The 16,159-nt window shown below is 43.1% G+C and overlaps 1 protein-coding gene across 4 annotated transcripts in view; it reads left to right on the forward strand.

The window, feature by feature from the left end:
- KATNIP (katanin interacting protein) overlaps positions 1-16,159 on the forward strand; it is a 252,048-nt gene that overhangs the window by 194,729 nt on the left and 41,160 nt on the right. For 3 of the 4 annotated variants that reach the window (XM_088466730.1, XM_088466731.1, XM_088466733.1), the window contains one exon: positions 9,601-9,711. The exons of the other annotated variant lie outside the window; for it this stretch is intronic. In XM_088466730.1, the coding sequence (XP_088322856.1) occupies positions 9,601-9,711 (111 nt within the window). The remainder of the gene's footprint in view (positions 1-9,600; positions 9,712-16,159) is intronic. 4 annotated transcript variants of the gene reach the window in all.

Here is a 16,159-nt window from a genome sequence, read left to right on the forward strand (position 1 = left end):
ATCATGTCACAACCACAAGGTCCCCAGGTACGGGTCCAGAACAAGGGACCCCTCAGCCGCCTTCATGGAACCTCTGGCGGTGAGATGGGACTTTAAGTTGGCATACCTGTTTCCTCCAATCTCCTCCCTCCCAAGGGTCATCAGAAAGTTCAAGCAGGAGGGCGGCAGGATAAAACTAATAGTTCCTGCCTGCCCCAGGAGACATTGGTTCACCTATCTGGCATGTCTATCCATAGACAGTCCACTTCCACTGTGTCACGGCTGCCGACACTTGAGACTCCTGGAGGGAGGCAGGCCTACTAGGCACAACAAACTGGGGTGGTCTTAGGAATGACCTTTTCATGAAACTCAGTAGCGCAGGATAAAAGTAAAATAGAATGTATGCACAAAAGAAATATAATCAGCAAGGTCTCATATAAAGTCTCAAACAGCACAGAGTTTCATATATGCAATAATAAATATAGGAGAAAATCCCCAAATATATATATGCAGTCTTTAACGTAAAAGAACTAACGTGGCTAACACCTCAGGATGGCATTGAGGACCTTTGCCAGGGTAGAACCCTGTAGTAATGGAAATCCGGAGCAGAGCGAGCCCTGCAGAATAATATAGTTCCGGGACAGGGCCGAGCCCTGCGGTGCAGTGAGAGATGACGCAAACTTGAGCCTTGTGGTGTAGTGAAGTCGGAGCCGGGTTAAGCCCTGTAAGGCGATGAGATTGCAGAACAGGATTGAGCCCTGCGACGTGGCTAGAGTTGAGAGCAGGGTTGAGCCCCGCGATGCGGAGAAAGTTGTAGCAGGGTTGAGCCCTGTGATGTGATGAGATTCCGGAACAGGGTTGATCCCTGCGATGTGGCTAGAGTTCGGATCAGGGTTGAGCCCTGTGATGCGGAGAAGATTGTAGCAGGGTTGAGCCCTGTGATGTGATGAAATTCCGGAACAAGGTTGAGCCCTGCGATGTGGCTAGAGTTCGGAGCAGGGTTGAGCCCCGTGATGCGCAGAAGATTGTAGCAGGGTTGAGCCCTGTGATGTTATGAGATTCCGGAACAGGGTTGATCCCTGCGATGTGGCTAGAGTTCGGATCAGGGTTGAGCCCTGTGATGCGGAGAAGATTGTAGCAGGGTTGAGCCCTGTGATGTGATGAAATTCCGGAACAAGGTTGAGCCCTGCGATGTGGCTAGAGTTCGGAGCAGGGTTGAGCCCCGTGATGCGCAGAAGATTGTAGCAGGGTTGAGCCCTGTGATGTTATGAGATTCCGGAACAGGGTTGATTCCGGAACAGGGTTGATCCCTGCGATGTGGCTAGAGTTCGGATCAGGGTTGAGCCCTGTGATGCGGAGAAGATTGTAGCAGGGTTGAGCCCTGTGATGTGATGAAATTCCGGAACAAGGTTGAGCCCTGCGATGTGGCTAGAGTTCGGAGCAGGGTTGAGCCCCGTGATGCGCAGAAGATTGTAGCAGGGTTGAGCCCTGTGATGTTATGAGATTCCGGAACAGGGTTGATTCCGGAACAGGGTTGATCCCTGCGATGTGGCTAGAGTTCGGATCAGGGTTGAGCCCTGTGATGCGGAGAAGATTGTAGCAGGGTTGAGCCCTGTGATGTGATGAAATTCCGGAACAAGGTTGAGCCCTGCGATGTGGCTAGAGTTCGGAGCAGGGTTGAGCCCCGTGATGCGCAGAAGATTGTAGCAGGGTTGAGCCCTGTGATGTGATGAGATTCCGGAACAGGGTTGAGCCCTGCAGCGTGGCTAGAGTTCGGAGTGGGGTTGAGCCCCGTGATGCGGAGAAGATTGTGATGTGATGAGATTCCGGAAGAGGGTTGAGCCCTGCGGCATGACTAGAGTTCGGAGCGGGGTTGAGCCCCGTGATGCAGAGATGATACTGTAACGGTGCAGTTGACAACTGTAACAAGGATGAGTTCAATATCCACAGGAACAGAAAGACAACAGGCAAAGTAAATAGTGCAGCAAAATGATGAAACCACAGTGATGGAGCAGTAAGCAATACTTTGGCAATAGGAATGCTGGGCTCTGTAGTGCAGCAGATAACTGGCATCAGAAGTTCATCTGGAATATAACAAAGTCCACAGCAATCCAGAGGCACAGCGGGGATCTGGCAGGTGTCCAAGAAAAGACCTGAAAGCAACGTTGCACAGACACTGAGACACAGTAACAGGCTTTATACTACATTACCTCACCCTTTTTGGGTGGTCTCCGAACACCCACCAGGTTTTAAAGGGAATTTAGCATGAAAATTACGTATCAACTTAGGAGCATGGACATCAGAGTCTTCACACTTAGAACAAGAACGTATAAACTCTTGGACATCTTTTTTCATAGAAGACCACTAATAGGAATGTTGCCAAAATGAATACATTTCATGAACCCCTGGATGTCCAGAGAAATGAGAATTATGAGCCCAGGAAAGAAGTTTACCTCGTAACTCAGGTGCCACAAATATCTTCCCAGGAGGAGGATCAGGAGAGATGGAAATTGAAGAAAAGGCCAGAGGGTTTATTATAGGGTACCTTTGATCCTCATTTTGTTCCTTCTCTTCCAACATTGAGCGTGAGAGAGCATCTGCCTTTTTATTCAAAGAACCTGGACGATACCTGAGGACAAAATCAAAACGAGAAAAGAAGAGTGCCCAACGAGCTTGTCACGGGTTCAGACAATGGGCAGTCTTCAAATACAACAAATTTTTATGGTCTGTAAAAATAGTAACAGGATGTTTTGCACCTTCCAATAAATATCTCCACTCCTCCAAAGCTAACTTAATAGCTAACAGTTCTTGGTTCCCGATGGAGTAATTACACTCAGCACTAGAAAATTTTTGTGAAAAGAATCCACAAGACACTGTTCTCCCATCTGCAGCCACTTGAGACAAAATAGCCCCAACTCCATAAGTGGAAGCATCCACTTCTAGCATAAATGGTTTCTCAACATCTGGTTGAACTAGAATGGGGGCCGCAGAAAATGCATCTTTAAGAGTCTGAAAGGCATTCAATGCCTCTGGGGACCATACTTTGGGATTAGCCCCTTTTTTTGTCATAGCAGTAATTGGGGCTACAATCGTTGAAAACGCTTTGATAAACTTTCTGTAATAATTGGCAAGGCCTAAAAATCTCTGAATAGACTTTAACAAAGTGGGCAAAACCCAATCTTGAATAGCCTTTAACTTTTCAGGGTCCATCTGAAGCTCAGAACCAGAGATGATATACCCCAAAAAGGGTATAACTGGAACTTCAAAAACACACTTAGAGATCTTACCATAAAGCTTATTAGCTCGAAGACGACTTAATACCTCTTTAACATGGGTACGATGATCAGAAAGATTCCTGGAAAAAATCTAAATATCAAGATAAACAATAAGAAACTGGTAAAGTATATCTCGGAAAATTTCATTCACAAACTCCTGGAACACCGCAGGAGCATTACATAAACCAAAAAGGCATGACTAGGTTCTTATAATGGCCATCTCGCGTATTAAATGCGGTTTTCCACTCATCACCCTCTTTAACTCTGATCAAGTTATAAGCTCCTTTTAGATCAAGTTTAGTAAATAGTCGAGAACCCTTAACTCTATCAAACAATTCCGTAATGAGAGGTAAAGGATATTTATTTTTTACCGTAATCTCATTTAGCTCTCTAAAGTCGATACATGGACGAAGACCGCCATTCTTTTTTCTTTACAAAAAAGCCCGCTCTAGCGGGAGATGAGGAAGACCTGATAAACCCCTTTCGTAGGTTATCTTGGCTTGAGTCTCAGGAACAGAGAGAGGGTATACTTGACATTTAGGTGGCATTTTACCCGGAATAAGTTCAATAGGACAATCCCAGGGACGATGCGGTGGGAGTTCGTCTGCCGCCTGCTCAGAAAATACATCAGCAAATTCATGATAAGGCTGTGGGAGAGAAGGTGGAACATCTACTTTCACTTCAGCCAATGGTACCACAGGAATCAAACAATTTAATTTGCATTTGGGACTCCAAGAAAGAATTTGAAAACAAGTCCAATCAATATGAGGGTTATGAAGAGTTAACCATGGTAAACCAAGAACTATATCATACATAGAAATAGGTAATACTAAAAACTCTAAACTTTCCTCATGCAAAGCTCCTACCCTCAACTTCATAGACTTTGTTTGATGTGTAACATATCCATGAAAAATTTCTATTCCCATTTACTGCAGAAAGGGAAAAAGAACAGGTTAATTTGACAACATGAATTTTCAACTTTTGAACCAAGGACAATGAAATAAAATTGCCAGCTGCTCCAGAATCTAGCTTGACATGAAGACCCAAAGTCAGGAATGCTCACAGAAATTAAACAATCCTTTTTGGGGGAAACTTTAGAAGATACCCCTAGTTTGACTTCCCCTCCATCAACTAGGGATGACCGTTTCCCGGTCTTATTGGACATTTAGCCAAAAAATGTTCTGAGGATGCATAATACAAGCACAGATTAGAACGCCTTCTACATTGCTTCTCCACTTCAGACAATTTGGCTTTATTAATTTGCATAGGCTCATCAGATGTACCATGAACAGAGCGAGACTGGGGAAGAGAATTTTTAGAACACTCTTTGCGACTCCTCTGAACCCCTCATTCTCGCATACGCAGATCAATTTTAATAGTCAATGAAATTAACTCATCCAAACTCTCAGGAAGATCTCGAGTCACCAACTCATCTTTAAGTCTCTCAGAGAGACCATTCCAATATGCCGCTCTTAATGCCTCATTGTTCCACTTACGTTCTGCGGCTATAGTTTGAAAACGAACCACATACTGAACAACTGGAGCTGGTCCTTGCTTTACTCACAAAATATCGACAGACGCTACCACTGATCTTCCAGGTTCGTCAAATATCCTTTTGAAAGTAGAAGCAAAAGCTTGGTAATTAGACATTAAGGCATCATTTCTCTCCCATAAAGGAGAGGCCCACTCAAAAGCAGCACCAGACAATAATGACATAATCTAAGCCACTTTAACACGAGAGGTGGTAAAACAATGAGGTAACAATTCAAAATGAATCTCACATTGGTTTGTGATTACCATCATAAGAGGTGGGAGTCGGTAGGCATAAATGAGTAGCAGAAACCCCTGACGTACTTGTAACAGGAATTTTAAGTTTATCAAGACGTGTGGAAAGATCCTGTAGACATTGCAAAACTTGAAAACTTGAACTTGAGTATTTTCCTGTACTTCCAAACGGGCGGTCAAACCCTGAAGCGCCTGTACCCCAGTAGCCTGTTCCAGATCCGGATTCATTTTTAGGTCTGTGCAAACTGTCACGGCTGCCGACACTTGAGACTCCTGGAGGGAGGCAGGCCTACTAGGCACAATAAACTGGGGTGGTCTTAGGAATGACCTTTTCATGAAACTCAGTAGCACAGGATAAAAGTAATATAGAATTTATTCACAAAAGAAATATAATCAGCAAGGTCTCATATAAAGTCTCAAACAGCACAGAGGTTCATATATGCAATAATAAATATAGGAGAAAATCCCCAAATATATATATGCAGTCTTTAACGTAAAAGAACTATGGTGGTAGGGAACCCTGAGTCCAGTATGAGGCTAACACCTCAGGATGGCATTGAGGACCTTTGCCAGGGTAGAACCCTGTAGTAATGGAAATCCGGAGCAGAGCGAGCCCTGCAGAATAATATAGTTCCGGGACAGGGCCGAGCCCTGCGGTGCAGTGAGAGATGAAGCAAACTTTAGCCTTATGGTGTAGTGAAGTCGGAGCAGGGTTAAGCCCTGTAAGGCGATGAGATTCCAGAACAGGGTTGAGCCCTGCGGTGTGGCTAGGGTTCGGAGCGGGGTTGAGCCCCACGATGCAGAGAAGTTTGAAGCATGTTTGAGCCCTGTGATGTGATGAGATTCCGGAACAGGGTTGAGCCCTGCGGTATGACTAGGGTTCGGAGCGGGGTTGAGCCCCGTGAAGCAGAGATGATACTGTAAGGGTGCAGTTGACAACTGTAACAAAGATGAGTTCAATATCCACAGGAACAGAAAGACAACAGGCAAAGTAAATAGTGCAGCAAAATGATGAAACCACAGTGATGGAGCAGTAAGCAATACTTAGGCAATAGGAATGCTGGGCTCTGTAGTGCAGCGGATAACTGGCATCAGAAGTTCATCTGGAATATAACAAAGACCACAGCAATCCACAGGCACAGCAGGGATCTGGAAGGAGTCCAAAAAAATACCTGAAAGCAACGTTGCACAGACACTGAGACAAAGTTAGTAACAGGCTTTATACTAGAGGTCTGTGATCCATAGGAGGTTTCAGAACATGTGACCCAAATGGAATCAGGTTTGAAATACTAGGAATCCCACAACCTGACGACACCTTGGAAACAGATGATCACTTTAACACTTTATCCCCTGAATGAGAAGCACGCCAGCAAGCAGGATAGCTCCTCCAACGACCGCAATGGAACTTTGGCAAAAGTAGTCTCTCTTTATGTACTGAAATAGTCGCAGTCCTGACACACTGCCTCAACGACCGAATTTACTAGTTCAGGATCTCTGCCTATATCCAGATTTAACGCAGCTGGCTTTGACGGCATGGCTCTTGAGTCTTCCGTCTTAAAGGCCAAATGTTTCTCTCTTTCTGTGATCCAGACGATGCTGAGGGCAAGGAAGCCTGCTTCGGCCCGTATCTATCTCAGGATTTGGCATTCATTTTTTCTTTGGTGTTCCCACAAAAAATATAACCTTAAAGTTTTCAGAGTCTCGCTAATGCTTGCTTTTCTTCAGGTGGGATTAGACTTAGGTCTTCACCTGGCTAACCTGAGAGTTCAGGTTTCTGCATTGTCAGTATGGTACCAACGCAGAATTGCTCCGCTGCCTGATGATAGAACATTTTTGCAGGGGGTTCTCCGTCTGCAACCTCCATTTGTCCCTCTGGTGGCACCGTGGGATTTATCTTTGGTTCTCAGGGCACTGCAAGCTTCTCTTTTAGAGCCCTTGGATAAGGTGGACCTTAGATGGTTGACAGCTCGCAGAGTTTCGGATTTGGCAGCACTGTCATGTCGCTCCCCATAATTGATTTTCATCAAGATAGGGCTGTTCTTCGTACTAGAGTGGGTTACCTTCCTAAGGTTGTATCCCGTTTTCATATTAATGAAGAAATTATAGTCCCGGCCTTTCTTCTCTGGATGTGGCCCTACGTATCTACGTGGATCGTACCAGCTCCATAAGGAAATCAGATGCACTCTATTTGTTATATGGGTTTCACAAACGAGGTTGGCCAGCTAACAAACAGACTTTGGCACGCTGGTTGTGTATGACTATTTCTCAGGTCTATACACAGACTGATCTCCCTGTCCCGAACTAGGTGACCACACATTCTACTCGGTCTGTGGGACCATTGTGGGTGGTTAGACATGGCGCCTCGGCTGAACAGCTGTGCAAGGCAGCCACTTGGTCTTCCGTCCATTCCTTTATCAAATTTTATGCATTTGATACTTTTGCCTCCCAGGATGCTTCCTTTGGCCAGTGGATTCTCCTCTCTGCTCAAGAGCGTCCCCACCCTTAAGAGACTGCTTTAGGGCGACCCCAAGGTAGATCTTGTGGACCTTATAGACCCTGAAGAAGAAAATCAGTGTTATGGTATAACATACCTCAGTTAACTCTCTTTCTTCAATGTCCATAGGGTCCACAGGGCACCCACCCTGACTCACCTGGCCTCAGTTGGGATCTGTTGTTTGCTTTTTTGTATCACTGATTCCCTCTTCGTATTTTGAGAGTGTTTCTTGGGTACATTGTACTTCCTTCACCACTTTCCGTCTCTTGCCGTTAGGCTTGTTTACAAACTGAATGGCTGGGGGCGGGGTATATATGGAGGAGGACCAGTGCATGCTGGGAGCTTCAAAACTGTAAGCTGTTTGGTGCAATGGATCACTCCAACTACATACCCCAAGGTAGATCCTGTGGACCCTATGGACCTCGAAGAAAAAGAGTTAACTGAGGTATGTTATACCATAACTCTAATTTTCTCCTTCCCTCTCCACTTTTCTCCCATCTCATCTCTTATCTCCCCTTGCTACCAGCTACAACACTAGGGGGGTCTATGTACTAAGCCTTAGAGAGTGAAAAAAAAGATTGAGATAAAGTTCCAATCAGCTTATAGCTGTCATTTTACAAACACAGCCTGTAAAGTGACAGTTAGGAGCTGATTGGTTGGTACTTTATCTTCATCCACTTTATCTCTCTCCAAGGCTTAGTACATAGACCCCTAAATTACCCTATGGTGAAATAAACATTATTTAGTAAATAATAATGAGCATAGCTGTGCTGTGCAGTATGCAGAGCTGATAGTCTGGACCATAGAAAAAATAATTATTGCTAATTCAGGAGTCAAGTAGCCAATATGACTAAAAATGACTGAAGGACAGCTGGTGCCTAACATTTTGGAATGATTTCTATTGGCATGGTTCAAGGCCACATGATGAAAATGATTAGGGGCTTATTGGAAGAGCTGTGACCATTGCTGTGTAGGTGTGGCCAGTGCCATGTGGGTATGTACTTCCCCCTACATTATATGCCCTATTGTGTCCCTAATTATGTAAAAGTAGAAATATTGCATACTTTTGTAAGAAAAATAGAAATACAGTTTTAACACATATGATTTATGGCCTACCATGTGACCAGCTGGTCGTCATTATGCTGTCATGATGATGGGCCTATTTATATGTAGAGGCTCGGGGCTGTTGTCCCCGACGCTCCATTGTTAATCTGGCCCTGAATACATGCAGTTTTTCCCTGGCTCTTTCAACAATCCTGCTGTATTCTAGATATAACTGATTGGCTTCTGAAGTTTACATGGTTTTTCCCAGCCTGGACCTTGTCTGGTGGATATAAATGCTTTGGAAAAAATGCAAAAGAGAGTCAGAAAGATAAAGCATGCATTTAATAAAAGCCCTTTACTCTATACCAGATGTATTCATGTTCACCAACGTAAGGAAATTCACACGAGAAGGGAATTATTTACAACAGTGTTTAAACATGCATCATCTTACACGCAACAAAGTTACCTGTAGTTCCAAGCCAAATTATAATGCCCCATTTGTTGGCTCTATTCATATTAAACCAAGACACAAAATATATTTCAGTTTGTACGGTCTGGGCCTGATTAATTACGGATCGCAACTGCAAATACAATAGCGATTATGCACGCAGTTCCACTGCGATAGTATGCTAATCCATTGCGATTGCTATGCCATTGCAGCATTACACAGGGACACCCACCTTACCTTACACACATCCGTAATAGTTAGCAAGACTGCGAAACCATCGATACAGTCGAGTACAATCGCAGCCTCACGCACACTTGCACAAGCTCTGACCTTACTCAGGAACTGCTAACTTCATCACATGCTGAGTACTCAAGCTGCGGAAGGCATCGCAGTGGATAATTTATGCACGCCCATGTCGCAGTTCCTATTGCAGTAGCCAGGTAGCGCACGTGCACTGCTATGCATGCGCAGTACGCAACAATCGGCAGATTGCGTGCGTAATCGCAGTTGCAAACGTTAATGAATCAGTCCCTCTGTCACCACGTATCAAATATTTTCCTGAAAGTTGTTTTCAGTTATCTTTCAGTTGCAGCTTCTCACCAGCTGGGGAGACCCTTATTACATTGGGTTAAATGGTCTCGAAATGTACAACGAGCATGGAGAAAAAATCCACCTAACAGAAAACAGTATCCTTTTGTAACCAGATGAGTATACCATTGGTTGTGGTATTTTAAAAAAGCACTGAAATCCATGTTCAGTGAACACAATATGGGGACCCACATTGCAAAGGTAGAATCATTTACATCCAATGTAAAGATCGTTAACTACTTTTTCTTCAACATTTGTTAAATTGGCATTTTGAATCGAATATAAAGAAATCATCACAGACTACATTGTCTGTCTCAGTTAAATTGCTTATTTGTCTCTTAAATCTCACTAAGTAGAGAGTAGTTGCGTTCTCAAGGGGCATGCCAACACTTCCCCTCTCTGTCCCTCTTCACCATGGCAACTGCCTCTCCCTTACGTTGTATTAGCCACTGCAGTTTGATTGTTTATCACAAGATTTGGGCATTTTACCTAGATAGGTATTGCTGGAAATGTATATTTAAAAACTGGTATGTGGACTAGTCTAATCATAATTTTTTCAACACCAAAGGCTCATTTATAAACACAATTAACACAAATGAGGATATAGATGACATGCTTAGGACTGGAAAATGTCTTGGGACACAAAGTAGCATATTGGCAAATGTGTATATTGTACACAGACACAATACACTACGCTTAATGCATGTTTAATTTGTGATGAATGCTGGATTACAGTTTTTTCAATGTTTTAATTACTGCATCAGACAAGCTGGAAAAATAAATTAATTTTCCTTTATCACTGCTCACAATCCAGGTTTAGGGGCTAATAGAGCTGTTTTCCAACATTGTTTTAGGAACATGATGCCATCACTTGTAATAAATCTCATCACTACTTTTCATCCAACAGTTAAGGCACACATCAGCTAGACGATAAAAGTGAGCGATTGAACGATAACGATATTGTTCAATCGTTCATTTATTGTTTACTAATCGTTCATTGAAATGTCGTAAACGACGAATGATGCTCGCTCCCGTTCGTCGTTTACAGCATCATGCGTCATTCTGTTTTTCCGAGCAATTCGTCGTTATCATATCGTTATCGTTTGCAAATCGTTCAGACTAAAATATCAAATTTGAAGGGAATAATCAAGGGAAAATCGCTTAAGATATTGGACAGGGAGCACATCATCTAGTGGATATGTGCCTTTAGACATAATAGATGACCTCAGATTTTCTCTGCAGCCTTGTGCTTTATATAGTCATAGATCGTCTTATTGACTTATATTATGCTTATAATTTAGAGTACAAACAAACTAAAAATAATGAATAGGTTTTACATTTGAAAATAATTAGCAGATTTGTTTCCCCTGTAGTTTTGCCGCTACCCTACAACCAATACATTCTATTGATACAAGGTTGTATAATCTGAATACAAAATGTGTACAAATGTGTAGCATGTACAGGACAATTATAAATATTTACATAATTTATTGTCTTAATTTACCCATTCTAAATTGCTGAGTTACAGGTATTGGGACAAAAGGCATTGGCTACAAAATGTCACTTGTAAACATAATAAAACTATATGGAACCTTGTACAGGACCTGCAGTACTTTTTATAGCATTGACCTCACCTCATTCATAGTATTGACCTCATTTCATGTTTAAGGAATCTGTTCATTTAAAGGAGTATTTACCGATACTGTATTATTAGTTACATTTAAATGTAAATAATTGAAGTGTTCATGGCTGTGCTTGAGTTGTAAAGTGTGATTAACCATCAGGTATTTGTTTGTTATATTGTTAACTGTAGTTTTGCAGAACAATGAGCAGAAATAAACCTACATAGGTAAGGCTAGTGTCACTGTGGAAGTTATCCTGTATTGTTCATAGTGGAAAGTTTATTTTGATGAGTGATTTATGAGCAATATTTGTTTATTTATGGTTTTACATGTCCCATTAAGGCTTCTGAGACATGATCTGAAACTTCACAATACCTACTGATTTTTGTGCCACTCAAACTAAAAAAAAAAAAACAATGAAATTACGATCATTAAGGCTGATGCCTTAATGGACATGTTCCTTGCGCAATACAGATATAGTATGCCATCACACCCTTGCACCCTGTGGTTAACTGCGATTCAGCACTCTCACAGAATGAGATTGCTGTCACTCACAAAATGGTGGAACTGCTAATTCACAGAATTGTGTGCTCATTGGAATACGCATCACAGATGCATGAACGCAGCAGTGAGATCCATCTATGCATCAAATTAAATGTGTAAAAAAAAAAAAAAAATGGCGTGGCCTCCTCCCCGAAAACAACAACCAGCACCGGGCTTTGGAAAGCCAGTACTGGTTGTGCTAAATACAGGGGACAAATGATGAAGGGGTCCCCCGTATGAAGCACAACCAGCACCAGGCTTTTCAGAACCAGTCTTGGTTGCCAAAATACGGGGAACAAATGACCTAGGGGTCCCCTGTTTTCAGCGCAGCCAGCACTGGGCTCTGGGATGACCCTGGTTCTGGAAATACAGGGGGAAAAAATGTATATACCAGAACCAGCACTGGACTCTTTCTAGCAGGGGGGTGATGCCACAGCCAGGGGAGCCCTTTTAAGTCCCCCCAGCCGAAGCATCACCCCTAAACGCTAGTCAGCCCAGGCTGGGGAGCTGTGGACCCCCCCAATAAAGGGGTCCCCATCTCCAGGGCACCCCAGGCTGATAGCCGGGGCTATCCCCAGCACCCCTGTGCAGTGGTTGCTGAGTTGATTGTGTAGTGTGGTGCATATAAAAATATAAATATTGCCTTTTGCAGTAGTACTACAGGTCCCAGCAGGCATCCCTGCATACTGGCACTTGGAGAACTACAAGTACCAGCAGGCAGGGCATTAAGGGCCTGCTGGTACCTATAGTACCCCTGCAAAAGAAATAATAAAATAATCAAAATGACACAAGTTTTTAAAGTATTTTATTATGCCGCACCTTCACCTGGGGGGGCGGCAGCCTTTAAGCTCTTTTACATGGCTGCCGCTTCCCCCAGGACTTCTACGGCGTCTTCACCTGGAGTGCGGCGGCCTTTAAACTATTTTCCACGGCCGCCGCCCATCCAGGCCTTCCGCTGCATCTTCTTCCTTCAGCTGGTCTTCTCTCCAGCTCCCCTGCCAACAACTGACTGCACGGCGCCTCGTGCTGTCTGTATATAAGCCACCCGAGGCGGCGGGGCGATGACGTCGCAAGCCATGATTGGCTTGCGGCGGCCCTCTTTGAATTGAAAAAAAAAGCTCATTGGCTGAGAGGCGGAAGGCTCGCATCTCTCAGCCAATGATTGCTCCGCATCGGGATTTCTGAACTGAAATCCCGGGCGGAGCTGTCATTTGGGTAGTAGTGTCTTTAGAGGACACTACTAATGTACGATAATCCATTGGATTATCTACTTGGAAAAGAGGACAGATTGGCTACAGGGATACTAGGTGAGTATGTGAGATGTATGCTTTAAGAAAATTTTACTTTTCTACGGTGTGTGTGTGTTCTGTGGTTTTTTAATATTGCTTTTGCTGTGGAACTACAGGTATCAGCAGGCACGTAATGCCCCTCATGCTGATACTTGTGGTTCTCCAAGTACCAGCATGCAGGGGGAGGCTTGCTGGGAACTGTAGTTCCACAGCAAGAGACAATATTTTAACTTGACTTGCACCACACTTTATACAATCAACCCGGCACCCTGGGGTGCCAGGGATAGCCGCGGGCTATTAGCCTGGGCCTGAGGTGCCCTGGAGAGGGGGATCCCTTTAATGGGGGTTCCCCAGCTCCCCAGGTTTCCCCGGCCTGGTCTGACTAGAGGTCAGGGGTGATGCTGCGGCTGGAGGGCCCGGTGAAAGGGCTCCCCTGGCTGTGGCATCAACTCTCCCCCCCCCCCCCCGCTAGAAAGAGTCCAGTTTTGGTAAATACAGGGGGATCCCTATGTCATTTCTCCCCCGTATTTTGGCAACTAGGACTGGTTCTGAAAAGCCTGGTGCTGGTTGTGCTTCATACAGGGTACCCCTACGTCATTTGTCCCCTGTATTTAGCACAACCTGTACTGGCTTTCCAAAGCCTGGTGCTGGTTGTTGTTTTTGGGGAGGGGCCATTTATTTTATTTTATTTTACACAGGTTTCTTTATTTTAATTAAACACAGAAGCACCGATGGGTCTCACTGACCCATCCCTGCTTCTGTGTTTGTTTTTTTTAAACACAGATGCAGGTATTACGGATGTTCCATGTCTGAGCATGCATCTGTGTGCTGCTACCTCCCCCAGGTCCTAACGCCTGCTACACTTCCGCCCGCACTGCTACCGCTAACTCCCCCTAGCCCCTCTCCCCCGCAGCAAACGCCGGCTTCCTTCCCCCCAGACCCGGCCCCTGCTACCATCCGTAAAAGGCAGCCATCTTGCTGCTCCCAAGTGATCCACAGTGAATACACCTGCTGAAGGCTCCTACTTCGGCTGTGCAAGGAATTGAAACTTCCTATCTGTATGATGGCGGATTTGTGAGGTAATAGTTTCAAAACTGTAAATTTCTCAATTACCTGAACCCCAAAAGGCCCTATTCTGGAACAATAGCTACCTAATAAAACAAACCCCAAGTCTAAATTCTCTCCCTACCCTGACTTATGCCTTCTCAAAAATCCCCCATAGAGAACAGCAGAAAAGTTGTCCTAATTGAGAATGTCAGAAAAAAGTGACAGTTGGAGATTTGGATCACTCCCATATCCTCATTTTTTATGTTTTTGCCCTGAAATTTTGCACGCAGTGCCGAGCGACAGTTCAACCCGTCCGTGCCAAATTTCAGCCCGGTACCTCCAATAGCTTTTTAGGTGTAACCCCTTAAGCACCCTGCCCCCCCCTTCTGAATTCTCTATGGAGATTTCCGTTTTTTTCTATTCAGCCTTAATATAAGGGCATGACCGTACCCTTATAATAAATAAATATATATATATATATACATACACACTGTATATTGGCTTGACTGATATTAACAGAAAAGCAATTGCAAGCTGAATAAACAGGCAAATATTATCAAGATATCAAGGTAAAGTACATTGTCCAGTTATAACCTAACTTTCCACTGTACCTCCCACATATTTAGGAAGGTGCCCTCATGGGAACTGATATCTGCATTCTCAGTTTTTTGGGGTTTTTTTATTGATATTTGTGTGACTGTTACTACACGGAATATGCTCTGTATATAAATCTACCAATCCCTATAGTGAATTTCTACAAAGAAACTCTATCAAGTTGTCAGGTAAACTCTGCCTATTCAGGTAGAGAATAACTTCCTCTTAAACATGGCAGCCAGCTGCAAATGATAAAAAGAAAACTTTATATAGAAATTGATTTCAAATAGTGGCTGAATAAATATTTAAATTTGTGGTTAAGCAACACTTTTCAAAAAATATAAATATATTTTTTTGATGTTTTTATTGAAGGTTTGTTTCAATGATAATACAATAGCAGACAAATGTATAATTGCAACAAATAACTGGGTATAGAGAAGAGGAGGCGATGAGGATATGTAGGGTGGTGGGACAGAGAATGGGAAAGAGGTAGAACATATTTGCACAAAAGTAACAACAATATTGAAATAATAATTCTGTGAAGCTTGGTGTACATTACCTTTTGTAATAATATTATTTTACCACAGATTGAAGTAATTTGATGACTTTCTAGAAGATATTTCAGACTTGAACTGCATCAAAGTTAAAAACTTTATTTGAAAGCATGCAAGAGATTGGAGTTGCTATAGAGCTAGTTTAGCAGTGAAACGTAAGGGTTGTAAATTATACGGTATTCAGAGGAGATTCGCCTCAAAATGATCAATCCAGGGGGTCCAGGTTTTGACAAACAATCTAGAGAGACATGCTATGTAGCTATGATACATTCCATACAATAGGATATGCTTTATAGTTTTTTGAATAAGATGTAGAGTGTGGGAAATGAGTCCTGGAAGCAAGCAGAACAGTAGTATGACGGACATCTGAACATTGGTTCCTGATTTAATAAGATCTTGTATCTTTGTCCAGTAGCCCTTGACTTTCAGACAGGTCCACCATATGTGCAGTAGGGAGCTTCTTTTACCACATGTGCATCAACAGAGGTCTAATGAATTAGGAAAAATAGTCTGGAAACGTACCAAGTACCATCTAAAGTTTAAGCTTGAAGGAATTTTCTTTAATTAACACTTAAATTAAACTTTTCGTCAGACCTCCTATAATTTTTGTCCACTTCAGGAATCGGAGTCTCTCCTGTATCTTTCTCATGTACTCATTCATGGGCGTCTTTTTTGGCTTGGCTATCTGCTAAAAGCAATTGATATAAAAGCAGAACTTACTTTTGCAATGGAGATTATTCTACTGTTAAGAATGAATTGCACAGTGAATGATAAAAAAATGTCTAAATTGTAAATATTAAAATACATTCTGTGGCACTGAGAATCTCAAGTTAATATTTGCAAAATGTGGAAAAAATTGCAATGGAACAAGGTTCAATAAAATAGAATATTATGTGC

The sequence above is a fragment of the Taudactylus pleione genome, unplaced genomic scaffold (genome assembly GCF_031769625.1).
Source record: "Taudactylus pleione unplaced genomic scaffold, aTauple2 ptg000066l, whole genome shotgun sequence".
NCBI lineage: Eukaryota > Metazoa > Chordata > Amphibia > Anura > Myobatrachidae > Taudactylus > Taudactylus pleione.